The sequence below is a fragment of the Thamnophis sirtalis genome, unplaced genomic scaffold, assembly GCF_051295495.1.
Source record: "Thamnophis sirtalis isolate CommonGarterSnake01/CBP01778 unplaced genomic scaffold, rThaSir2_p1.2 scaffold_2, whole genome shotgun sequence".
Taxonomy (NCBI): domain Eukaryota; kingdom Metazoa; phylum Chordata; class Lepidosauria; order Squamata; family Natricidae; genus Thamnophis; species Thamnophis sirtalis.
Window position 1 is genome coordinate 153,772,365 of NW_028261382.1, and position 27,675 is coordinate 153,800,039.

Genomic DNA, 27,675 nt, shown 5'->3' on the forward strand with positions numbered 1-27,675 from the left:
CAGCGAGGCCTCCGCCCTTGAGGATCCTGACCAGGAAGGACAGGAGCTCTCAGAGGACGAGAACCTTCCCCCCAATACTCCTGCATTCTCTTTAAATCCATACTCCATAAGGTCAAGGCCGCTACCAGGGTAGGGATCAAACCCAAGCCTATTCAATCCCCAGCTGACTCGGCCCCGGTCAACCCTAACGCGGCCATGTTCGATGTTCCTACTCCTCAGCAGGAACTGGTGCCGGTCCCTGGGTTGTTCCACCAATGGACCCAGCTGGCCACCCTGTCCTCTCCTAGTGGAGCGGAAAAGAAACCATACACTATGGAACCCGCCCTGGAGGACCTCCTGGTCCTTCCAGCCCATAGCCACCCTCACCTCCAATTCCTCCCTCGCCGCAGATCTCTTGGAGGGCCTTAAGGCGGAGGATGAAAAGGCAGAGAAGGCTTGCCACAAGACTCACCTTGCGGCTGCTTGGGCAATTAAGGCGTCTTCTTCCGCATCCTTTTTCAATAGGCCCTCCGTTATTTGGCTGCGCGAACTGCTGACCAAGCTCCCGGCGGGGGATATAACCACTTCTGCCAGGATATAACCAAGATCATTGCGGCTTCCCAGGATGCTGCTGATGCATCCCTTAATGCCACCAAATTTGCATCAAGGGCCCTGGCGTCCAATGTTACATCCCGCCGCTTGATTTGGCGTCGCCATTGGCAGGCGGATCAGAAAAATAAATGGAAGTTGGATTCTGCCCCCTTCAAGGGTTCCAAATTGTTTGGGGAGGTTCTGAATCCTTTCCTCATTGAGCCAAATGATAAGAGGAAGGTTCTGCCGTCGTTGTCCAAGAAGCAGGACCACAAGTCCGCTCCTTATCCCAGAAGGCAGTCCTTTCGTTCCTCAGCCCTCCACTTCTTCCTCCTTTACTTCCCCCAACAGACCATCTGGCCAATCGGGGAATAGAGCTCAGGACAGATACCCCTTTTGGGACAGGAGTAGACAACAGTTTGGGTTCCGCAAGTACAACCGCAGCAGGGCCTCTAACAGGCCGTTCCGCAAGTCCAAGTGAGTGCCTGAACACATCGCCCATAGGGGGTCGGCTCCAGCTGTTTGCCTTCCATTGGGCCCAGACCACGGAGGATGCCTGGGTCCTCCAAATTGTCAGGGAGGTCCTCTCCCTGGAATTCCTGTCCCCTCCAGCTCGGAATATCATCCAGTGTCCCACTCCCTCCTGTCCCCTCAAGAGGGAGCTTATGAACCAGGAGATTCTCCATCTCCTGGAGATAAATGCTATAGAGCAGATGCCCCCCGACCAGGAGGGGAGGGGGTTCTACTCCATCCTTTTCCTGGTACCCAAGAATTCGGGGTGGTGGCACATCGCCTATCGGAGGTTCAAGATGCAGTCCTTCCAGTCCATCCTGGCGGGGATCCACCAGGGAGACCTCCTCACCTCTATCGACCTAAAAGAGGCCTATCTCCACATCCCCATCCGCCCTCAGCACAGGAGGTTCCTGCACTTCTACTCCATCCGAGACTTCCAATACAGGGTCCCCCCATTCGGCCTGTTGTTGGCACCCAGGACCTTCATGAAGGTCCTGGCGGTTGTAGCAGCCCAGCTCAGGCGCTGCCCCATAAGGCTGCAATGCTACCAGGATGACATCCTCATCCAGTCATCGTCCAGGCAGCAGGCCTTGTGGGACCTCCGCATCGCCATGAGGACCCTCAGGAGTCACGGGGTTCTCCCTAAATCTGAAGAAGAGCCACCTTACTCCTACCACCAGACTCAACCACCTGGGGCAGTGATAGATACCTCATTATGCAGGATGTTCCTCTCCCAAGACAGGTTAGAGGGCCTAGTATCCATGACCCGCAAGGTGATGCAAACAAGGCAGGTTCCAGTAGTCCTTCTGTCGCAGCTGTTGGTGAAAATGATCTCCTGCATCTCTATCGTTCCCTGGGCCCGCCTCCATTCCAGGGCACTTCAATGGCTTCTCCTGCCCCACCAGAGAGCCTGCAGGAGTAACTCACCCATGCGGGTGCATTTGCCCCCATCGGTGAAGAGGTCCCTCCGATGGTGGATGTCATCTGCGCTTCTCAAAGACCATCTCTTCAAGGAGCCCGCCCGGTTGGTAATTACCACAGATGCCAGACTCGCCGGCTGGGGGGCGCACATGGGTCATCTCATGGTTGAAGGCAAGTGGTCCCCGACAGAGACAACCTACAGCATCAACTTCCTGGAACTGCGGGCCATGAGGCTGGCCCTATGTCATTTTCACCAGTCCATCTGCCATTGTCACATTCTATTAATGACGGACAATGTGGACACCAAGGCGCACAACAATTGCCAGGGCGGCACCAGATCCAAGAAACTGATGGGGGAGATGGAGACCTTGGGCCGCTGGGCAGAAAGCCATCTGGTGTCCCTCCACTCCGACCACATCTCGGGAGTGGACAACACCCAGGTGGACTGGTTAAGCAGGACCACCATAGACTCTGCGGAGTGGCGGCTGGACCCTGATCTGTTCCACCAGTCATCCCGCAGGTTCAGCACTCCGATAGTCGACCTCTTTGCCACCAGGACAACACGCAACTCCAGCGGTTCTTCTCCCGCTTCCGCTCACCAGGGGCAGAGGGGACGGACACTCTTTGGTGCAGCTGGCCCCCGGGCCTGCTATACACCTTTCTCCCTCTCCCTCTTCTTCTGCAGGTTCTCAACAAGGTCATCGCGGAAGGAGCGGAGGTGATCCTCGTGGCCCCTCATTGGCCCTGGAGATCATCGTTCGCCGAGCTTGTCAGCCTGTCGGTGTTCCCTCTGGAGGTTTCCCCCGGATCAGGTCTCCCTCAGCCAGGGGGCCATTGTCCATCTGGAACCCTAGTGGGTCCAGCTGGCCGTCTGGCACTTGAGGGGGACCTGCTAAGGGGCAAAGGGTTGTCGGAAGAGGTGGTGTGCACCATCCAAGCGGCTAGACGTCCTTCTACAACAAGGATTTATGACTCTTCCTGGACTACCTTTGCCAAATGGTGTGAGGACTTGCACCTTGACCCGGTCATGCCCCCTGTGTTCCACGTCTTGGATTTCCTACAAGGAGGACTCAACAAGGGTCTTGCCCCAAACACGCTCTGCCATCAGGTGGCGGCCCTGTCCACCGTCTGGTCTGGCGTTGCCATCCTGCCCCTCAGCAGGATTCCCAGGGTGTGCTGTTTCCTCAAGGGCACCTCTAACCTACGTCCTCCCACAGTCCACCGCTACCCCACCTGGCAGCTGTCAGTGGTTCTACAGGCGCTCACCTCTCTACCTCTTGAGCCTCTTCGTACAACGTCTCTCTGCCACCTTACCCTCAAGACAGCCTTCCTCATTGCCATAACGTCCGCTCATCGTATCTCTGAACTGGCGGCCCTGTCTGTCTGCCAGGACCTATGTGTCATCCACCCCGACAGGGTTGCTTTGTGACTAGACCCGGCTTTTATTCCAAAAGTCAATACTTGGTTCCACAGGGTGCAGGAAATTATTCTACCAAACGTATGCTCACGCCCATTGCATCCTAACGAGCACACCTGGCAGAAACTGGACGTAAGAAGGGCTCTGAAGGTCTACATCGCCCACACCTCAGAGTTCCGTAGGTCAGAGGCCCTCTTCATTTCCTTCCTTGGGCAGGAAGGTCTCGTCTACCACAGTGGGCTGCGGGCTTGCATCGCCTCTGCAAATGAGAGCCAGTCCAAGGTAGTGCCTCGATGCATTACTGCCCATTCTACAAGGAGCGTGGCCACCTCAGCGGCTTTGGCCACCCAGGCCTCGATAGTCAATATCTGCAGGACACCCACGTGGTCTTCACCGTCGTCCTTTGTCAGGAATTATAAACTGGACATGTTTGCCTCGGCTGAGACGTCTTTCAGCAGGAGAGTGCTCCAGGCGGTGGTCTCTATGACCAAATCCCAGGACTCTGCCTCTGCCTGCCCAGATGGACAATAACTTGGGTATGTGTCATTGCTTGGCCTCTCCAAGCGGTGCACAGGAAAAAGACCATTGGGATTATGAGAAGACCAACACATCTGGAAGGCATGAGTTAGTGAAAGACCATTGGCTTACCTGAAGGGTACTTTGCTGTGCACCGTGGGAGAGTCCAAGCAATGGGTTAATTCAGTCTGGTTGCCCTGGGACTGAGGAACTTTTTTCCTGACCACACCTCCTGGTGTGGCCACTCCCCAGAATTTTGAGATAGTTCCAATATATTTGAAAAGCATCAGTTGCTGGGCTTCTAAAGTTATTTAATCTACTCTAATCTAAATTTCAACAGAAGGAAACACTTGTATATCAACAAAAATAGATATGTCTGACATCAGAAATTACAAGCAGGGTTATACTTAGTGATGGTTGAGCATATGAATAAACATAATTAATAACACTTATGCATTATTACGCAAAACAAACCTTTGGGGCTTGGCAGCCCGGCATGAGGAAATGAGAACCAGGCCAGGCAGCTGCTGGCTGCCGCATATTTGTTGCGCAAGTTGAGCTGTGCACCAGGTGCCCGCACACCGGCACACTGTTCTTAGAAGTTGAGTTCTGCATGTGTATGTGGGTGTTTGTGCTGGGCCGCCGTTCATGCATCCCAGTTCTGAATAAGTCTCAGCCCAGTAGTGTGCCTTGGCTTGGGGTTGGGGGCCTCTGTTCTATGTTGAAAGATATTGTCCTTATTTTATGATTTGGATCTTAAATTTAATATATGCCTTTGCTCTTAGCTGGTTTTTTCTGATCATACTGCTGATTTCATATACGGGGTGGAACTGCAAATCTAATCAGTGAATGACCTTTCTATGCTTTTAGATATAGAAATCCCTTCCTAATTATGGAGTCCTGTAAGTAAACACAAAAAACCCCTACTCTGTTGATGAACAACCTTCGGTTCATTATTCAATCCATTGCACATGTACCCATTTCCAGGCTGAGAATATGTGATATATGTAATGACTACAACATTCTGGTGCTATTCTGGGGAATGTGGCGACATTATCCTCAAGAAATTCCCACACTGGCTTCTGAAACACTGCAACTGATCTACCTATAATTTGACAGTAGCTTTCAGTTCAATGCCAGAATAGGCCTTTCTCTTGACAGACATTATGTATGACACTCTTTGCATATGTATCAATCTGTTCATAGAAAATTGTGTAATATATCACACCTGTAGGAAGCCCTGCCTGAAATGAATGGAGCTATAGGATTATATTTCTGATTTATTTATACTTTATAGCAAGTTGCAGTGTATTTATAATTAAAATTCAACTTCAATAATACTGCAGTTGCAGTATCCTAGAAACCAATTTATGTGGGTTCTTTGGGAAAAATATACAAAGGAGTATGGGTTTGTATATAGGGCTTTAAATAAGATAAATAAATAAATGAATAAATACAAAACCCACTTCATTTTTAAAACCTTCCTTTTTCTCCTTTTTTTCCAGGTGGCTGTTCATTTGACGAACCATTTACATCATGTGGATATAGTCAATCTGATGCTGATGATTTTAACTGGGATCAAGTGAACACATTCACAAAGCCCACAACAGATCCGTGGATGCCCACAGGTAGGTTTTTTCCCCCCGAAATAATATTTTAAGTCTGTATTTATAGAAGAATGTCATAAACAAGTTTTCTTCCTTTGGTTGTGTTGTTGCTTAGGAATACTAAAAAACTGGAATATCTGTGTAATGGAATTTAAAATGTATCCAAATTAGGAACTACCTGCCTCCTTGCAGTAACATTAAATATATAAATTAAACATAGGTAATTGCTTATGTAGTCTGATCCAGGTTACAGGTCTTCTAGATGTAATGTCGTATCAAAAGAATATTGTACTCTACAGAAATAAGAATAATCAGAAAGCAGCAAACCAATAAAAAAAATCTGACTTTACATGGTGTTATAGTTTGAAAATTAAGCATTCCATTTCTTATAGATATTTAAAGATTTATTAAAACTTCAAAGTTTATTCTCCTAGATAATATTTATAATTCTGTGGGAACATTTGTGAATAATCACAATTCAGTATAACCACTTGTGTAATAGGTATTTTTCCTAGTTGTTTCCTAGATTTGGTGTTGTATAACTATTACAGAATTAATCTGTAGGCTGCAATAAGCCAGTTCAAACTGTACTGTTAGATTCCTACAGAATTCTGAGGATCTTTTATTTGTAATCAAACCTTTCTACAACCTAAGATTTTTGGTATTTCCCCAATATTATCTTCAGAATTTTCAATTAGTTAAAGGCTTGATATATGAGACAAAAACTTCATAGTATAGAAGGCTCATAATTTTACCTCTTTTTTGACTGATGAATATTTTTGAATTTAATAATGTATTTCTATACTGTTGTATAAAAAAAGGGTAAACAAGTATGACATCTATTAAACAGAGTAAAAACAGCAGATGTGAATCTGTGGTTTGTCTTTCAAAGATTGGTTGCTTCAATTATAGTGTCACCTTATGGATGAGATGAGTGGCATATAAATTTAAATCAATTTAATAAATTGTTAGAGGTTTAATCAATATTGCAAGCTATCAGTTAAAGATATTAGACACAAAGTTATAGACCAGAGTAAAATATGTAGAATACAAATTTAAGAATGACACATTGTATTTTTTAGCTATTCCAATAATAGTCAATACAGATGTATTTAAAATATATAATTTAGTCTCTACTAAAACTATACAACTTAACCAATAAAAACAATTAAAATCATATTGGTCAATGGAAAAGAATTCAAAAATCTGAATTTGATAGATCTCCTTATTACATATATGAACATTACAATCTATACATAAGTAAAGTAAGAGATAATGAGTAATACCAGAAGTAAAATAAGTCATAACAAATATTATAGTGTTACTTAGTGGTTTGAACAAATTAAATCATAATTTTTCAACATCCCTTTTCATATTGCAGTCATGTTTCTGCATCTTTGAAAGTTGAAATGATATTTTTCAAATTTAAAATAATTGAAAATGTCACAAACTATCTTTGGCACTCCGTGATAAACAAAGCTCAGGCAAATGAAATATACAAATTCGAGAATTGACGTACACTTTCATTATGAGCAATCAGAATGGATCAGGTGTTACATAAGATAATACCATATTATTAGCATAGATGGATTTTTCTTTTCTATCCCAGTCATTGCATCCTCCGCTTAGAGGTTTTGGTTTGGTGCCTAAAAAAAGTCAAAGAAAAGTGTGAATGCATGGATTGAATAATAATTTCTGAAGGCCCTGAAGACTTGGTTTTGCCAGCAGGCCTGGGAAACTCACAATGGAATGGAGCCCATGAAGTGGCTTATTTGACTGTGTGTTGTCATCAGAGGTAGGTAGGTAGGGGTGTGTGTGTGTGTGTGTGTGTGTGTGTGTGATTTTTCCCTATACATAACATTATCAATTACCCCTATAACCCTCCTAGTCACTGAGCCTCCTAGTCACTGAGTGAGTAGATGGCTATATACATTTTATAAATAAATAAATAAAAACAAATTTCTGCTTTGTTTCTGCTTTGACTTCTAAACTGATTCTTGTGGCACCAACCGTAGATACTTTATCCTTTACAGCCACTTTTTCAATTATCTTTGATTTTTACAAGCATCAGTGATTTTTACATTAACTTTGTGTATTTAAAATAGTTAAGCTTCCTTATGATTGATTTTAGGCATTCATTTATTTATGTATTTATTCAATTTTGGCACTGTTAACTCCACACCGAGTCTGGATAGCACACAGTCTGACAAAACAAGATAAAAACTGCAATATGCAGTAAATGCTGAACATGATGGGAAATCCTGCCAAACAACCACAACTAAAGACATAGAAAAACCAAAACTAATAAGGGGTTCCATCTGCCCTTTTAGTTTATTTTACTTCATCTAGTACTCAGTGATTATTTCTTTTGTGTATTTGAGCCATCTTTTCTTTATATCTTCTTTTTCTAGTATCAAACTGGAAACAGACTTTTGTATGAAATTTCCTTTCTGTAATTTTTAAGAATAACTCCATCTTTCCCATTCAGTTGTTGTCTTTCATTATTATTTTCACCTCTTGTGCCAAACTCCTATTTGTTCTCCCGATTGCTCAAGAGTAAGCTCACTTTAAGGGAACTAGGTTGCTAGGTCTTCCTCAGTTCACTCAATAGGAATAATAATCCTATCACACCAGTGGCGGGATTCAAATAATTTAACAACCCGTTCTCTGCCCCAATGACCATCTGGATAGGTGGGGCTCAGTGGTCATGTAACTGGGTGGGCGTGGCCAACTCAAGGTCACTCAGGTCAATGGGCGCTTCGCCTTAGCTGTTACAATGTAATAAGGGTTAACCGGAGAGGCAGTTTCTGTACGCAGGTCAATAAAGATTAGGCTAGAAAGAACACCTGAATGTTTCCTTCCTGCCTTCCTTACAGGATTAGCCCTGTAAAGTGGAAAAAAACAAAAGGAGATTTCTTCCAACAATTGGTTCTCTGAACTACTTACAAAGTTACCAACCGGTTCTCCCAAATAGATGTGAACTAGCTGAATCCCACCACTGTATCACACGTAGTGAGCAAAGAGTAGCAATTGGAAATTGCTTAGTATCCTTTCCCCCTCCTAAACTTTCTCTCTTCCTAGTTAAATTTCCCCACCAAACTCCTATTTCCTCACTTAATGAGTGAGGATGGATGCATCCGGTAATCCAGTCTTAGTGGTTCTTAGTTAAAAAAATCTACTTTGCCCAGTAATTTATAAGAGCATCATTGCCACAAATAGATTCTGAGAATTACCTGAAAAAGAGATGTTATGCTCTCCCCCAGAAGAAAATGTCTATATAAAGCATCAAGTTTGTGGGAATTCTGAAACCAAAAATTGGTGAACTGGAGGTCAGAGTATCATTCATATACCTCATTTGTCAAGTTGAAGGTATCTTAAGCAGTGCGGATACTTCTTGAGCAAGGGAGGGAATTTTACAACTTCATCAAAGATGAAGTTGGCAAGTAGTTGCCAACACATCACTGTCAGAAGAAAACTAGCACAAAGCAGGCTTTTTCCTAGATCCTGGCAACCAACTCTAGCCTCCAAAGAGTTTCCACAAAAACCCTCTACAGATGAAGTTTGTTTCCTGATCCAAATAGAAGAGATCCATTGCCAATGATCAAGAAGAAAATGAAAGAAAAGTAGCTCCCTCTTGAGAAACGTAGAAGCTCCCACTTGTCATTCACATGTCATTTTTGGCATGTTCACTGAACCCCAAGTTCCCAAATCCAAGATATGACATAAAGGTTGAAGACTGTCTGGTTAAGACCTTTCCTGCTCATCCATATAAGCACCAATGATACTACAAGACATGAGCTCCATGCTTCCAAGTGATTTCATGGCTTTAAGGAGGAGGGTGAAGGAGCTTGGATGATGTTTTAGTTATGCTTCCAATGGAAGGCAAAAGTCCAGCAAGAGAAATAAATTTTAGAATGAATTGCTGGGTGCAACATTGGTACAAGTGATAGAAATTTGGATTTTTGAACAGTGGTTTAAGCGTTTGGAAAGGGATTCTATTTGAAAAGATGGAAATCATCTCACTAAGGAGAGAAAATACATTTCTGGATGATGACTAATTAACCTGCTCAGGAAGCATTACACTAGAATACAAGAAAGGGACTTGGTGACTAACAAATTGGCAAGTAACAGACAGCATATAGCACCAAGTGAAATGTTTGGGAAATTACCAGTTTAGCAATGATCCAAAAGAAATATAATACATGGATAAATGGAAAACAAATGCAAGAAGTCTGGTCTGTTAATTTAAATGTCTCTACACTTATGCACAAAGAATGGATAACAAGACCCAATTATGCGTAGTGATTAAAATACCAGGCTAGAAACTAGAAAAGTATGCTTCTAGATAGGCATAAAGCCTATGTCACTGTGCGCTGGTCACATCCTCAGCCTTGGGAAGAAGTAGTTGCCAGAAGTCAACACAGACTCAAATGCAGACCAATGCAGAACACTATGATGAGCTGATGTCCTGCTGATTAGCAGGAAAGAGTTGTGAGGAAAATAGTGGCTGGTTACAGTGGCTGGATGACAAAACCTCTCTGGAAGAAGGAAAGATTGTGGAGATTATTTACATGACTCTGGACAGTTTCTCCTTCTAAGTAGATTATGTTGACTCTTGACAACTATCTTCTCTTCAAGGCTAAGGGTATCAAATTTGGTACTGAACATGTTTTGAAGCAAAAACCTTGTCCTGGTACTCATCTTTCTCCCAGTATTTGACACATAAGTGAACTTTCAGGAATCAGCTGCCTCGTGACTTGCTACTCCTTCCGACTGAAATAAATGGTCACATGATAAGTCACATGGTTTGTTCAGTACTTAGTATTCTTCACTCCTCCCAGAATGAAATAGTGACATGTAACAAGGTACCATTCTACTTGAAGTAAGGTGGGTGCAATAGCAGAGTAGATTTTGTGGGTGGTCCTCCCCTGGCGCTTTTCAAGAAGACTATACATTTAGCTTTGGAGGATGGCTTAATTAGTTTTTCTACAATTCTCAGGCAGCTCATCTCAATTCTGTATATCTATAATTTTTATTAATTTTGATTATAATATAATAACATTTACTACAAATTAAACTTAAAGAAAAACAGAAAGAGTAAAAGATCAAAGGAAAAATAAAGAGAAAAGCAAGAATAAAATAAAGAAAAAAATAAAGAACTTACTTTAAATCTTAATTACAAGTATAAACAAATTTAGTAATTCTTCACCCTCCAAAGTTACAAACATTTATCTCTTTATCATACATCCCTTATATTACCTATTAAACATTATCCTTTCAGTCCTGGTATTAGGAGAAACTCCATAAAGGGAACAGCCTGAAAAAAACAACTTATTTTGTTTTATTTTGATCAAATAAATTAATTTTATGCCCCTTCCTTTTACCTCAATCAATCTTAATCTTTAATTCTAATAGCATAGAATTTGATTTCTTTATTTCTTCTTTGTCCCTTTTCAGAAAGTTTTTCAAGGCTTTAACAAGCGTTTTTTATAAATTCAATGGGAAAAAATTATCAAGCTCATTCTCTTGGTTTGTCATTTGCATTCTCCTGTGCACTGCTTAGAGAGTCCAAGCATGGGATTAAATTCTGTCACACTGCCCAAGGACTGGATTAAAATTCTTGACCATGCCTCCTGGTGTCTTTTAGTCTCAGTTTTTCAATTCAGTCCAGCCCATTAGGATGCATTTCACTGTATCTCAGCTCTTTTGTAAGATTAATTCTTTCTAATTGATTGATTAATTGATTTCTTTCCTTTAGCTTTGAGTAGATCTATCGTCTCCTCCCCCATTATTATTGGTTTACTTACACCAGCCTTTTTTCTCCGGATCGGGTTTTCAGGCTCTTAGCTGCTCGCATGGCTCCTTGGGCTTAGCCCGACACAGATGTTTTCCAGCCTGAGCTCTTTTCACCAGTGGGATCATCCATAGCATCGGTGACCCGCATGGCTCAACAGCGGTTTGGCGGCGCTCCCTGGGCTGCGCAGCATGGCTCCGGCTGGGCGTGGCCATTTGCATGGCCATTTTGGGAGCATTTTTCCCTGCTCTGTTTCTGGCCGATTGATCGAAGCGGCAAGCTAGCTTGCTGCCTCTGTCTGGAACGCTGACAGAAGCTCCAGGATCGCTCCCACAGAGAAGCTTTTGGAGTTCCTTGGCGGCAGCCATCCTCCACATGCTGCCTCTTGCCTGCAACCCCACCTTGAATGTATTTGACTCGTGGCTCCTCCAGACGACTGGCAGAATCGTGACTGTTTAGCACACACTTTTTCTTCTCTCCAGTTGTGGTGGGTGAGTGGGGCCATCACTAAGCCCTTCCACCCTTAGGCCAGCGACATCAGTTTTTTGCCCAGTTTGCCTGTCAGAGGATTGGACAGGTTATGGAGGAGGAGGCCATTATGGAGGAGCCTGAACTGGAAGGGCCCTCCAGCCAGCAGGATGGACCCTACCACAAGAAGGCGGGCAGTGATGCTAGAGAGACCATTAAGGGGATTAGAAAGCACCCCTGCACCAGGGAAGCGACTGCAGTTCAGGACAGGAAGGCCATCAGACGTGAGAAGGCCCTAGACAAGCAGTTTGCTGGGGCCCAAAAGATGACTAGCACAGGTGCACTGTGAGGACCAGCCAGGGACCTGGAGAGCCAGGGAACCCCCCACCCCTTGTCCACCAGTAGGGGGGGGGGATCCCCAGGATCTTTACCCAGACAGATCCTTTGGGGGATCCAGGTCTCCATCTCTTTCCCCTGAGGAGGGTGCAGATCTCTTTGGCTGTGAAATCTCTGAGGATAGGGAATCCTTCCTCTTTTAGTGGCCCGCGAACCTTCCTCCTTCTCCGCTGCCACCAGAGCGGGGACCCACCCAGTGGAAGATCAGGGACCCGCTTTGTCTGCAGAGATGCAGGAGGTTATCGCCAGAGCAATTTTGCAGGGCATAGCTGAGGGGTTCCGACAGCTAGAGCCTCGCTCAGCCGGGGTGGCTCCTGCTAAAGAGGCTATTCGGGGGTATAAGGACAAGACCCATTCACATAAATGATCCACTTCCCTTGGTTGTTAGTGTAGGTTCAGTGTCAGAGGAGGAGGACTTAGCGGATCTGGATCTGTTGGAAGATGAAAGTCTGGTTCCTAACAAGCCGCCCTTTGCAGGGTTGTTCAAACCTTCATTATTCAAATCCATTTTGCATAAAGCAAAGGTTTGGAGGTGTCTCCCCCATCTGATCAGGGGATCACTGATCCTTCTGATCAGGGGATCACTGATTCTTCTGATCCCAGTGGGGGCTTGTTTGATGAGAATGTTCAACCATAAGACTTGGTGCCCTCACCTAAGCTATTTAATGAGGTAGTGCAGCGCCAGTGGGTGCAGCCAGGTACCTGGGTGACTCTGGGGGGTAATTACAAACGGCTTTATTCTGTTGATACTTCTGAAGCATTCTTCTGTTGATCCACCTGTGGCAGCCCTTACTTCCTCATTCATCCTCCCTCTTGGAGTTATTGGAGAGCCTTAGGGCGGAAGATAAAAGGGCAGAAAGGGCTTGCCATAAGACCCACCAGGCTGTGGCGTGGAGCATTAAGGGTTACACATTGCCTTCCTTTTTTTAGCAGTGCCTCTATAGCCTGGCTTTGCCAGCAGCTCACCCGACTACCTCCCGGGGATTCCAGGCTGCACCAGGATGTTAATAAGGTTGTGGCCGCAGAAGAGTATAGTGCGGATGCTTTGCTTAATGTGGCAAAGTTCACTTCTAGGGCCTTGGTGCCCAATGTTACCTGCTGCCATCTCTTATGGCTTTGCCGTTGGAATGCAGACATGAGGTCCAAGTGGAAGCTAGCCTCTGCCCCCTTCAAAAGGGGGAAGTTGTTCGGGGAATCCTTGAATTCAATCTTAATTGAGAGCAAGGATAGGCGGAAGGTGATGCCTTCCGTCTCCTATAAGATAGATCACAGGTCTCCTCCCTATTGCAGGCAGCCCTTTCAGGCATCAGAACCACAGACTGGGACCTCTTCCTTCCAGCATTCTTACCCCCAAGGTTCAGACGGCGCACAGGACAGGCAGCCATTTCGAGACAGGGGCTGTCACCAGCCGTTTTTCTAGGCAACTGTTTCAAGGGGGATGTCCTAACACGCCCTACTGCCGAAACTAATGACAACCATTCCAACCATCCCATAAGGGGGGCAACTGCAGCTGTTTGCTGCCCACTGGGAGGAAACCATGTCAGACGTCTGTGTGTACAGCAAACAGTGAGGCTGGGCCTCACCCTAGAGTTCATTTCCCCCTTTTCACCACTTTATTTGTTGTCCCACCCCCCATTGTACCACCAAGAGGGACCTCATGGAGGCCAAAATTCAACATCTCAGGGAGATCAGGACCATAGAATCGGTTTCCCCAAGACCAGGAGAGGAGATGATTCTACTTCATTCTCTTTCTAATGCCAAAGAGCTCAGGAAGGTGGAGGGCCAATTTGGACTTAAAGAGGCTCAACATCTGGCCTACAAGAGATTCAAAATAAAATCCCTACAGTCAATTCTGGGTTGCATTCGGCAAGGGGGTCTCCTGACTTCTATAGACCTAAGGAAGCATACCTTCACATCCCAATAAGACTGGCTCACAGGCGGTTCCTCTGGTTTCATTATGTGGGACATCACTATCAATACCGGGCCCTTTCATTCAGCCTACCTTCAGCCCCCAGGACATTCACGAAGATCCTGGCCGCAGTGTCAGCTCACCTTCACTTGCGGCCCATACACCTTCAATGTTACTTAGATGAAATTTTGATCCGGTTGTGTCTGTAACAAGCAACGCGTGATCTTCAGATCATCATGCGCACCTTACAACACCACAGATTCTCCATCAACCTTGAAAAAATCCAGTTGACTCCTTCCACAAGAATACTGCGTTTGGGGGTGGTGATCAACACGTTTTTCCCATGTGTTTCTGTCTCAGGAACGAGTGCACAGTCTTCAGTCCCTCATCCAGCTGATTCAACAGTCTCGGTTGTCCCAGTGCTCCTGTTGTCACAATTGCTGGGGAAGATGATTTTGTGCCTAGCAATCATTCCCTGGGGAAGATTGCATGCGAGAGATCTACAATGGTTTCCATCTCAAAGAGCCAACACCAGCAACTCCACGGTCAAGATTCATTTGTCTCCAAAGGTCCTTTGCTCCCTCTAGTGGTGGCAGTTGCCAGCAGTGATGAAGGGGTCTCTATTCTGGGAGCCTGCCCACATGACCGTCACATCTGATGCCAATCTTTTTGGGTGGGGTGCTCAAATCCATGACCAGGTTGCATAGAGCAGGTGGTCCAGCCGCGAGTTGTCTCACAACATCAATTGGTTGGAGCTGAGGGTGGTCCACCTTGCCTTATGCCAATTCCAGAAGGAGGTTCAGGGTCACCATGTCCTTGTCCTGACAGAGAATGTGGCAATGACGGCGCATATCAACCACCAAGGGGGCACCAGATCCAGCTCACTCATGAGAGAGGCAGAGGCACTTGGAAGGTGGGCAGAATGACATGTGGCATCAATATGGACGGAACACATCATCGGTGTGAACAATGTTTGAGCGGATTGGCTGAGCAGGACCACCCTGGATCAATCAGAATGGTGCCTACACCCGAATCTGTTCCATCAGCTGTCACTGAGGTTTGGTCAGCCCGTTGTCAACCTCTTCGCCACTCTGGAAAATGCTCAACTTCCTTGTTCTTCACCAGGTACAGTCTCCTCAAGTGGAAGGTGCAAAGTTTCTCAGCTGCCCCTGGCCTCGGGGCCTTCTCTAGCCTTCCCTCTGTTACTGCTCCTTCCCCAAGTAATCAGGAAGATACTAGCGGAACAAGCAGAACATTCTGGTGGCACCTCATAAGCTGAGACCACCGATCTGACCAGCCTTTCCATCGCTCGGCATAGGAGCCAGTGTCTCTCAGCTAGGTCCTACACCTGGAGGCTCATTGGCCCCAGTGGATCATTTGGCACTTGAGAAGGACCTCCTGACAAGGGGCAGGTGTTTTAGCCATATCAGCACCATCCAGGTGGCTGGGTGGCCTTCCACCACCAGAATCTATGACACCACGTGGTCCTCCTTTGTGTGCTGTGCGCCAAGCACCACCTGGACTCCCTTGCTGTTTCAACACCACAGATTTTGGATTTCCTCCAAGACAGCTTCAATAAAGGACTAGTGTCAAACACCTTGCGATGGCAGGTCGCAGTGCTTTCCACAATTTTGATGGTGGGTTCCCATCAACCATTCAGATGCCATCTGAGAGTATGCAGCTTCTTGAAATGGCCTCAAACTTACATCCTCAGGTAGTTCATCGTTAACCTACCTGGGAGCTTCCTGTAGTTCTCAAGGCCCTGTCAGAATCTTTGTTTGAACCTCTCCGCACTTCATCACTGCAACACTTGTCTCTCAAGACAGTCTTCCTTATCACCATTTTGTCGGCGAGGAAAATTTTGCTCTCTCCCTCCCTCCCCCTGTGTGTGTGTGTGTGTGTGTGTGTGAGAGAGAGAGAGAGAGAGAGAGAGCGAGAGAGAGAGAGAGAGAGCGCCTTCCACCCCCATTTTGCCTGTTTACAGCTGAGGCTATAAGAGCATCAAGGTAGAGCTTTTAATGCAGCTGCAGATTTAAGCTCTCCCAACTCCCCCCCATCTCAACACACACCCTGGCTTTCTTTGCCTCTCCCCTATCTTCCTCTGATCGGGCCCTCCAAGGGTGGCGATGCTTCTGCCTGGCAGCTACTGACTGTGAAGCTCCAGGATGAGTCAAGGGCCATTTCCCCCCAATGTCAGAAAAGCTCACTTTCTTCTGCCCCCTCCCCATCTCTCTCAACCGCTGTTGGGTTACTGCCCGGTAGCTGCCCAATCACCACCACCCCATTTTCCCAAGCCCTTTCAGACCCTGATCTCTGTGTAGTTGGAAGTTGGGGGGAGTTGTTGGTAGAGAAGGCTCAGCCCTTCCTCCTTCATGCCCTGAAGTTCATTCCAGCCACCATCCTAGAGAGGCTTCCAGAGGGACTGCCAGTCAGAGAAGTTTGGCCCTAGGGAGAAAGAGTCTCTCTTAGGATGGTGGAGCTGTTTGAAGGGCTGTCTGAACATTCCCAGAGGGGCTCTTTGGCTCCGCCTGAGTCCCTCCACAAAATGCGTGGCTGAAGTTCGAAGGGCACTGGAAGTAGAGCCTCTCGGGGCTGCTGAGTCGTTTGACTGCGGGGGCGGCAGAAGTAGCCTCAGTGGAGCTGAACGCTTTTGGCTAATGGGGAAGAAGAGCACCCCCTGTGGGAAAACAGGTTTCCTCTTAATGAAATCACTGTGCGGCAGTTGGAAACTGCTGCTTGGCGTTTTCTTGTCACGTGCACAGCCGCACAGCTTAGAGAGAACATTGACTGTCACCACAGCAGCCTGGCCAACCCAGGCCTCAGTCAAAGATATCTGCAAGGCTGTAAACTTGGTGACGCCATCTCTCTTTGTCAGACATTATAAATTGGACAAGTACACCTCTGCGGATGCTTCATTTGGTAGACGTGTCTTGCAGAGTATCTATTCCAGTGCAAATTGACTTAACAGGGTTTTTTTTTGACATTAGCTTGGGTATGTCCCATGCTTGGACTCTCCAAGCAGTGCATAGGATAATGACCATTGGCTTACCTGAAGGGTCGTTCTCTGTGCACTTTGGGAGAGTCCAACCCAACCCTGGGGTGATATTTCTAGACTGTTCTTATGTTTCCGTTGAGAATTTGCATCCAAGGTGAACCTACGTTCTGACAGGACCATGCCTTCATTGAAAAACTGAGACTAAAAGGCAGCATGAGGCATGCTCAACGATTTCAATGCAGTCCTGGGGCAGTGTGACAGAATTTAACCCCATGCTTGGACTCTCCTGCAGTGCACAGAGAACAACCCTTCAAGTAAGCCAATGGCCATTTTCCTTTTAAATTCTAAAACTTCAGCGAATTTATTTTAGTGATTCTGTGAAATATTTTTTTCTAAATTATTCTCTTGCTCTGTCCATTGTAAATACAATTTCAATACCACCTTTATTTTGTCAAATAAAATTTGTTCTACATCTAACTTTTCTTCAATAACATGTGTTGGTCATAGTTTAGCCATAGATGGAGACATCATTACTGGCATTGTGGATATTGTAGCTTCTATTTTCTGATTTCATTTTTTAAAAATCTTGTTTAGTATTTTTATTGTCATAATAGTTTACATCATCCTACATTAGTGTGTTTATCCATCTATACACAAACTGATCTACATCACCCTGAATGTTATTGCAGATTGAAACTCAGTAGTAATAAACATAATATATTTAGACCTATTTCCACTTTTAGCTGCCTTCTATAAATATATTAATTGAACTCAGTAGTTCCTTTAAAAAATAAAAGCAAAATGAAAGGAATTTGTAATAACATTCCAATTTTATACAATGCAATATGCCTTAGTGAATGAATTAATGACTATTTATGTTTCACGTTCAATTAAGCATATTGCAGAAGTGAAAACATCACTTTATTCCCACTTCTAAATGTTGTAGTAATCAGTCCTTTTATTTATTTAATTTAGTTTAATTTTGGTAGAATATTTTACTGTACAGTGTGATTGTCACGTATAAGAAACCAGGAGCCAAGGTTTTCAAATGAGTACAAGTTTATTCCATGCTAGCTCTTACAGGAATCTGAACTAATGCTAATGGTAAGGTAAATTGGCAGTAGAAAAGACTCAACAGAATTCAAGAAGGGTTGGACTTAGATCTCTTGTAGTTGTGAAGGGACTCCAAATTCATGACATATTTGACCATTCCATCAGACTCTGCCTGGACTTCTCCTCCAGCGATCTCTATTCAATTTTCCTCATTACGCATTATGATACACAATAATATTTAGAGCTAACGGATACCCTATAATTTTTAAGATTTTTAAGATAGGCTTTACACAATGGTGTTCTGTAGCCAGTTCCTATGGCTGTGAGAGCCAATGATTACATTTTCTGAAATGTTGTGAACCAGGTGAAATCAATGCTGAGGCATTATGTCTAGCTCATCAGTCATTTATTTGTGACTAGTGATACAGGGGCAGCAGAGTGACAGAGCTAGTTTCTAAGCATTTGCTACTCACCTACTGTACAGCATAAGATTCTTACGCCTGTAATACATCCATTTTTTTCCTTTAGGTTTTCCATCTTCTTTCCATTTTAGACTTCGTTGCTATGTCAATAGTGTTTGTATTCTGGCCAGAGGCAAATTGCATTGAACAGTGTCTTTCATAGGCATCTTAGATTCTGCATTGGCTCCATCTTTGACTTGGTTACCACTTGTTCTTTTTTATCTTTTCGGAATTCCTTGCAACAGGCAATTATTTTGGTTGCACCAAATCCCAGTGAACCTTCTCTTATCTACCCTACCATCCCTAGCCCTGCTAAAAAAGTTACAGGAACATCCCATGCCCTTAGTGGCAGCATAAATTTTACTTAATACATTTTTGCAGTGTCAAATATCATATCTATCCCCGATTTCTGAGATTTCAGGGAGTTCCTTTTAGTTTTGAAATTTCATAGATTGTTTTTTGTATTCAGTCTCTCTTTTCTATGAAAGAAACAATAGTTTGCTTTATAGGCCTTATGTTATCTTCCATATTTCCCACTGATTGTAACTATATATTGTTTCTTTACACTAGGGCACAAGTTTACCAATTTCAAATACTTTGTGTAAGATTAGCTATATAAATGGGCATGTGCGCGCACAAACACACATTTATTTATTTGTCTATTTGATAGAGCCACCCATCTCATGAGCAAATGACTGTATAACAAAATATATTTATTTATTAAATGCATATTAATTATAACAGTACATTTGAAACTCTTATTTAGATGATTGTACTTGTACAATTTCATGGTGCCATGTCTTGTGCGATCTGGATTATAAACCTGAATAAGAGAGTAACCTTAGAGTAGTCTTAATCAGCAATTTCATGTCCACTGGTCATTGCTTGTCTCATACTGTAGTTGCTATGGCATATGGCATTAAGCAGAATAGTATTGGCTTTTATGAAGTTGTAGAAATGATTCACTCCTTTCTAAATCTATGGGGTATTCAACAGATAACACTTTTCAATGCATGTCAAAACATCCATGGTTTGCTCCTTTAGAAATCAGTTCAGGAGAATCCATCAGCAGTCATCTCCTTGTCCTTTTTAATAGTAGTATTACATTTATTCTACTAACGGGCCGAGTATGAGTTGACGTAATCATTGTTATGTGCTTCAAATGTGGGTAATCAGGAATATAAAATTAATCCAATAAATCAGGATTAAAATTCGATTAAGATAAAAATATTAAATAATGAGATGAACTTGAAATAGACATGTCTGTGATATTGGCAGTTGGCTTCCCTCATAATTAGTGATATTGCAGTGACTTGTTGTAGCCTTGGATATACAGTGTTGTCCTAAACTATGCCCAAGTTTGCATATTATTTTTTCTCTATGTTTTAACTTTTTCTATTTCTATTATAATTATGTATTCATAGTTGTTATGTTATCAGCTGTGACTTTATAAAGCACATTGAAACCATATTTTCCCTTTCTAGAGTGGGAGGTGCAAGTTACAGGAAAACATAACCCTTTTATAAAAATAATGAGTATGTAAAAATAATAGGAGCAATTACTTATTCTCCAAAGAAGATGTGCTATGTTCTTAATTTGACTGCAGTTATTAATGATCAGAATGTGGGTTGAGATGTCAGTATTATTCAAATGTCATTAAAAGTTTTTTTTTAAAAAGCCTGATTAGTGGCTTTCTTTTTTTCAGCTTCTTATTCCTCAAACGTACTCATTTTAAAATATGGATTCTATTGTTGCTTGATGGTGGTATTTTGAAAGCTTTTTGGACTTTTCATCTCATTTACTTTCATAATACAACATGAATGAAAAATCTTAAGATGTAAAATATAGAAACTCTTGTTTCCGAATGTGGTTATATTTTCTGCTTATAATTTATAATATTCTGATTATATTCTCTTTTATGAAGATATAATAAATTAGAAATTTCTGTTACTGGAGAATCAAATAATACTGCATTTTCTCTGAGTACCAAATATCACAGTATTGTTAAAGAAGGTAGATAATGTTCCAATCCATTAAGAAAGGTCATGGCTTTCTAAGAAGAAAGTCATTATTCTTAGGGCCCTCAAGGACTTGTTTTCTTCAACACTATGCCTGAAAGATAAGAAGGCAGGATGCTACTGTATGTAGGTAAAGGAAACGAAAAGTTAATTAAGTATCCCTAGAGAGCAGAATATATTGTTAAGTTGCATTTTGCTCCTGAAAGACATTTAATAATATTGAAGAAAACAGAAGCTTAAAGGTATTAGATACTACAGTGGATTCTAGTATGGTCTACTGCAATTTTGCAATGAGCTTCTGACTGATAACATATACAAACTAGGTTTTTCAGGTAAATTTCTGATAGGCACATGGACAAAGGTAATTCATTCCACATAATTTGAATATAAAATATTAAGAATCTGCTCCATGTAGGACCAACTGCTTTATATCCAGAAAGAAAGAGATTCTAATTTTATTTCTTCCCATAGGAAATATGTAATGATTTTTATGATGATCAGTGTGAAAAAAGTGTAATTTTCTTGAAAGTGATCGATTCTAATAAATTTATGAAGAAGAACTTGTCCACTTATCAGACCAAATGTATAGTCTTTTACTTTCAATAATTTATCTATGTAAAATGTTGAACAATAAATAGGTTTTCCTGAGTTATGATTGGACTGAGTTGTGCATTGGGGAAAACCAATATTATATGGAAATTATGATAAAAGCCAAGCAGAAGTTCTAAACCAATTAAATAATTCTGTCTCAGAAACTTGGTTGGCAACTGATTAGTTAGGATAAAACAGACTTAAGTGACAGAGACAACCTTGAATCCACAGGGGGGCAGAATGATTAAAAAGAATTTCACTAGAGAAAATGGAAAGAATAGATTAGGAAGGTTCAGAGTAGATCTATGCCAGGATTCTTTGGGGGGGCGAATTAGGAGGAAGTGGATAAATATTTCATTTACTTCTAAACTCTACATGGTATTTTTCTCATTGTTTAAAAAGTTTACTTAATTTACAGCAGATCAGGGCCCTTTGCTAAGAAGGGGCTCCTTTGTTGTACTTTCAAGATCATCTATGTGGCAAGATCAAATTATTATAAATAGTAATAGGTAGAGTAAGAAAAAATGTGCTTTGTTTAGATTCTAATACATACCTACAAAATCTGTTCTTTTGGACTGCATATTCAAACCAATCATGTTCATTCAAAGATATTTGAAATGTGTAACACTGTACACATAATAAATTTTCATAATAGTTCAGGAAATATGCAAAAATATTTAAGAAATACATTTTGCCATACTGTGCAATTTTGTGTAAAACAATTCAGATTAGGAAGCATGTTGATAAAATACATCTGAACTTTGTGCAGACACTTTAAAAGTCCCAAATTAAGGAAGAAGCAAGATAAAATTAATTTAAATCAACACATTTAAACTGTTCCTATTATCCAGTGACCTATTTCACAAACAAAAATAAGAGAAATTTAAAATGTTGGCTAGTCAGACGGGCAGTCATTTCCCCATAATTGTGAGCTATTCTATTCTGAGAGGTGAAAAGGCATGCTTTTTAGTGCTATAAGCCAGAATAAAAAAGCTTAATGCTTAATTTGTTACCAGTTTTTTATTCTTGGATTCTACACCTACTGTATGCAACAGCTATTTCTTGTGCTTGTGAATGTGAAACTGTGGGAAATCATAACATTAGACAAGCACTAGTCTCACAATGCTTTTAACGTACTCAGAATGTTTTGAATTTTTCTTTCTTGTTGATAGAGAGGGAGGGAGGGAGAGAGAGACTACCACCCTTTCTTTATTATTGCTGTGAATACCATTATGTAAGCATGATAGGCTTATTGTTTATATATGAAGGTCAAATACTATGAATTGTTTTTGAGAGAGGTAGCTCATTTTGTAGCTATATAGAAAATTGCAGAATAATAATGTCATTGCTGATTTCATTGTCCAAATAGAAATATGAAAAGCACAATCATAGAAGGAAAAGCTGATGTGCCAGTGACTAGCTGATATATGACTAGTCCTGAACAAAATGTTGCTACCAGATATTACTTTCTAACAATTACCCTGCTGCTCTCAGTAATGCTGCACATTAACCATGCATAGAAGCATTAATCACTGTATAATGGTGACAATGCCATGATGACATATTCAGTTCATTCCATGCTGTCTCACATACAATCAGGGCTGCTAGCTGAGAGTCCTCATTTACAGTAATATTAATGTTGTGCTATAGCTCAATGCTGCAAAGAATGTCAGTAGACTACTGAATTCATAGGCATTGTAAAGGCTAATAGGCGTAGCTGAATTCTTTGATAGCAAAATCTTCAGGAATAATATACTGCAATTCTTGTAAGCTATGTTGAAAAAGTGTTTGCATATTAACATGCCGTCTGAAAAAAATTGAGAATGGCTTATTTAAAAATTAGTTACAGGTACTTTATTAATTTATTTAACATAATTAAGACTTAATACAAATTGTGATAAAATCATGTTGATTTAATTGATTGTGGTAGATGTTAGAAGCTTATTATTGCTGGTTATCATATGAAGGTTATCAACACAGTAAAGTTGTCCTAGAGAGTTTCTCTCTAAGCTGTGAATGTAATAAATGCATCCATGTGTTTCCATTAAAATGTTTTGAAACATTTCCAGACATTAAAACTGCTATAAGAAACAGTAGCATTGCAAGTTACTTGGGACAACTTCAGTATAGGGCAGTAATGGCTAACCTATTTGCCATTGCATGCCAAAAGCGGGGGTAATGCAGGTGGGGTCATGTGTTCATATGCCCATACCCATAATTCTATGTGCTTCCCCCATGAATGCGCATGTGACCCCCCCTGACCTCCCCCCCCTACTTTTGGCATATGATGGCACAGTGGACTCATTTTTCACCCTCCCAGGCTCCAGAGGCTTTCTAGGAGCTTGGGGATGGCGAAGACACCTCCCCCCCAAGGCTCTCCGGAGGCCAAAAATGGCCCATTTTCCAACTTCCAGTTTGCATGTTTTTTTCACCCTCAAAAGGTGCAGCTTCTGGGCCCTGCTAGATCAAACGTCTTCATAGAAAGGACCCAAAGCATACCTCTTTTGCTAGACCTGATGGGATGGATAGATATCGGATCTATCTGATTTGTCTGACTTGAGGAAAGAGACATTTCCTCAAATAACCTGGTCCCGTGCCCTGCAGAGCTTTAAAGGTCAAAACCTGTATCTTGAATTGCACTTGGAAGCAAACTGGCAACCAATGTAGCTCATAGAACAAGCTTGGTAGAGCTTGGGTCCTTCTTTCCCTTCTTTTGTCATCTCCAAGAGAGATGCCTGGCCAATATGCGGCTCAGCTTTCTTCAGAGGCAGCTCATGCTATTCTGCAAACAGGGGACATTATTGGGATACTTTGGAAGCTTCTTAAAAATGATACATCCTTAAAAATACAGTCCCCTAAAGGATCATGAAATGGGAAAACTGAGTCTCTTATTGGCTGGGCATTTCTCTTAGAAACTGCAAAAAATTCAGAAAGGTAAGTTGGGTACTGCTGGGTCCTGGAACTGGCTGAGGACCAAGATGAGTCCTGCAAGTCTCTGGGTGGCTGAGCGATTGTGGAGGGTACTGCAGTGACCTATAACATTACAAACAAACATTTGCGGAGTTTGTTATAACTTTAAATGGTTACTAAGTGACCAGTCATAAGTTGAAGACCAATAATATATGTTGTGATTGAAACATGAAACATAGATTCATTTGTTTTGCACCTACTACTGATTAGCTTGAAACAAAAGAGTAAAGGGAATTGAGATTGATGAACAAATTCTTTTCTGAAGACCATAATGGTTCAGTTTCTTACCATAACCTCTACAAATTTTGAAACAGATATAGATTTCTGTAAGATTGAAATTCAACCAGAAATAAATCAATTTTATATACGGTAATATAAATAAAATCATTTAGAGAAGGATAAAATTGATTTATTTCTGGTTGAATCCTTTTGATGTATTTTAAGGCTATTTGTTTGTTGGTTGGTTGGTTGGTTTATTTATTAAAATGAAATAAACACAAACATAAAAAATATTCAATGAAAATTGTGGAAACTGATCAGTTGTGATCTTTCACTTTAGCTTATCTTGGAATTTTCACATGAGCATTTCATGATCTGTGCCAGTCAGTCAGTCCCTGGCCATGTTGCCACTAAACTCCAATTCTTTAGTCACTAATACAATCAGTTTTATTTCCAGGCACTCTATCTGGTGATATTTAAGTAAACTGGACTCATTTTGGGTGTTTGAAGACTGTTTTAACAATGAAGAAACTGTTGGATTGTCAGTAACTGATAAGCCAGTTTTCTGTTTATCCAAACTTGCCATTGCCATTAAAGAGTTTTCCATAAAGTCTAATTGATGTTCAGTCATTGATTGCGTAGTAGCCAACTTCTATTCTTAGTATACATTTTTTAACTATGAAAGCAACATTATTCCTTCTTTATTTTTTATGTCCTGAGTAGTAAACAGTGTGATCTTCTGGCTAAATTCCATCTCAGTTTGCTGATGCCTAAGACATCATTGTTTAATTGATTCATTTCTTTTTTCACTGGGTTCAGCTTTCCCATGTTCATGATTCTTATGTTCCATGTTCAGAGTGTAATTCTATCTTTGCAGCTTCAAATGTTCTTTTCCTGAATGACAATGTGAGCACCTAAATATCTCAAGGGCTTTAATCTAGCCACATCATAAACACTATTAGTATTCTGAAATATGCTCAGCTCTTCCTCAGTAGCATGTGGAGCACCATATAACCCGAGGAGCCCATTATTTGTCGCTCTTTTGTCAATAATTTTGTATTTTCTATGCATGTGATTTTCTTGGTAAAATACAAGAGTGGATTACTTTTCTTGTACAATATGAAATGATCCCTTTGCCATTGTAACTAATTTTACTCCAGCATCTTCCTATGTCACTGCTGCCCTGTGCCAACTGCTTTAGCTGGGCAGCTTGGATAGCCTTTAACCCTTTATTGGATCTTCTGAAATTGTACACAGTTTGCCTACAATTTTTTTTGTTCATTCCTTCCAGAAATATCTCACCTATCCCAGCTGCCATGATTAGGGAATACTTCAGGATTTGAAGGATATATGGAATGTAGTAGTTTAGAAAGTAAATAAATAACAGAACAGCTATGTGTTTTGACAATCTGCCTAAGAAGCTTGCAAGTAATTGCTCAATAACAGACAATATTAATGTCCAGGCAATGTTTTTTTAGGAATGGATATACATCATCTCCCACAGAAATATTTATCACCTCTAGATATGGTACTTAGCCTCCCTTGTGAGACCTAGTAAATCATGAAGGCACAGTTGAATAGGCATGTGATGGGTTATATTTCATATCTTATCAATATCCTGCTCAATGTTGAAATTCTTCTACCAACTCCAAGTTGTTTAATAGACTTACCTGTATGTTTTATTGCAGAAACAGTTGAATCAAAGTTGTTGCAGATGGAAACAATTTTATCTTCATAGAAACTTGCTGTTATATTAGTTATGCATGTGTGCATTTATACGTGTGTGTGTGTACTCTCCATAAACAAAAGGTCTGAAAGAAGGATTAATCTGCATCCTTACTCCTAGAGGAAATAAAAATTAGAAGTAGAGTTTCATCGTCATTATTTCGTTTTTGTTTAATGTCTGGCTGTGGTAAGGATCTAAATACAGGTAGTAGTCTTTGACTTACAACAGTTCATTTAATGATAGTTCAAAGTTACAATGGCACTGAAAAAAGTGACTTATTTTCAGACTTATGACCATTGCAGCATCCCCGTGTGATCAAAATACAGACATTTGGCAACTGACTCATATTTATGACAGTTTCAGTGTCCAAGGGTCATGTGATCACCACTTGTGACCTTCTAATAAGCAAAGTCAATGAGGAAGCATGGTTCACTTAACAACTGTTTTAGTAACTTAACTGCAATGATTCACTTGACAACTGTGGCAAGAAAAATAATAAAATAGGGCAAAACCTACTTACTATAACAACTGTTTAGCTTAGCAACAGAAACACAATTGTGATCAATTGTGGTTGCAAGTCAAGGATTACCTATATGGTTGGAAAGGGGCAACAATTAAAACTGGAAAACTCTGGTTGAATCTCAGGATGGTTTATCTACAAAGTATCTACAAATACTTTCAAAGTACAGTACCTTTGTAAAGTGTTAATATAGAATATCTAACAAAGAATCTTCTGCCAATCTAGCAGTTCAAAAGCATGTAAAAGTGCAAGTAGAAAAATAGGGCCCACCTTTGTTGGGAAGGTAACAGCGTTCCGTGTGCCTTCGGCATTTAGTCATGCCGGCCACATGACCACAGAAATGTCTTGGAACAGAGCTGGCTCTTTGGCTTTGAAACGGAGATGAGTACCACCCCCTAGAGTTGGGAATGACTAGAACATATGTGTGAGGGGAACCTTTACCTTTAACAAAGAATATGCATCACTTATGCATTATATAAATGCATAATGGATGCTACATATGATTTTTAGAGTTCCATGTTTTTGTTTACAAAATAAACTATTCTTAGAAATCTTAGGATTTTTGTGCAAATTTGTGGGGAAATATTTGTAGTATTACAGATAGTAATCAGATTTAAGCAAAATAATAAAGTGAAAACAAGTATAATGGGTTGTGAGAATAACCTTGAGGAAGTGGAAGCAGTGCCATTGTCAAGGCTTAGAGAAATTGAGTCCAAAGCAAAATGTAATTTGAGAAAGCAACTCAGATGTGACTCTCCCTAGTTCTTTTCAGGATAAAGCAGGGATGGGAGACCCATTTCAAAATTATGTTAGTGTAAACCTATGATAAAAGTAATTTTAGCATACATGTCGTTGGTATTCAATTATGGTCTACCTTGCAGGGCTTACAGCATCTTTCTGTCTGGGATTAGTTAAATGATTATTGTTCACTAGCAATCTTTGTTTTAACTTTGTATTTTGTAGCATTTTGAAATATATGAAACTAGCACATCCTGGAAATAGCATAAATAG

The 27,675-nt window shown here is 41.7% G+C and overlaps 1 protein-coding gene across 16 annotated transcripts in view; it reads left to right on the top strand.

Annotated features, from left to right (window-relative positions):
• PTPRM (protein tyrosine phosphatase receptor type M) overlaps positions 1-27,675 on the top strand; it is a 477,367-nt gene that overhangs the window by 135,846 nt on the left and 313,846 nt on the right. For all 16 annotated transcript variants that reach the window (XM_087707256.1, XM_087707257.1, XM_087707258.1 and 13 more), the window contains exon 2: positions 5,443-5,565. In XM_087707256.1, the coding sequence (XP_087563382.1) occupies positions 5,443-5,565 (123 nt within the window). The remainder of the gene's footprint in view (positions 1-5,442; positions 5,566-27,675) is intronic.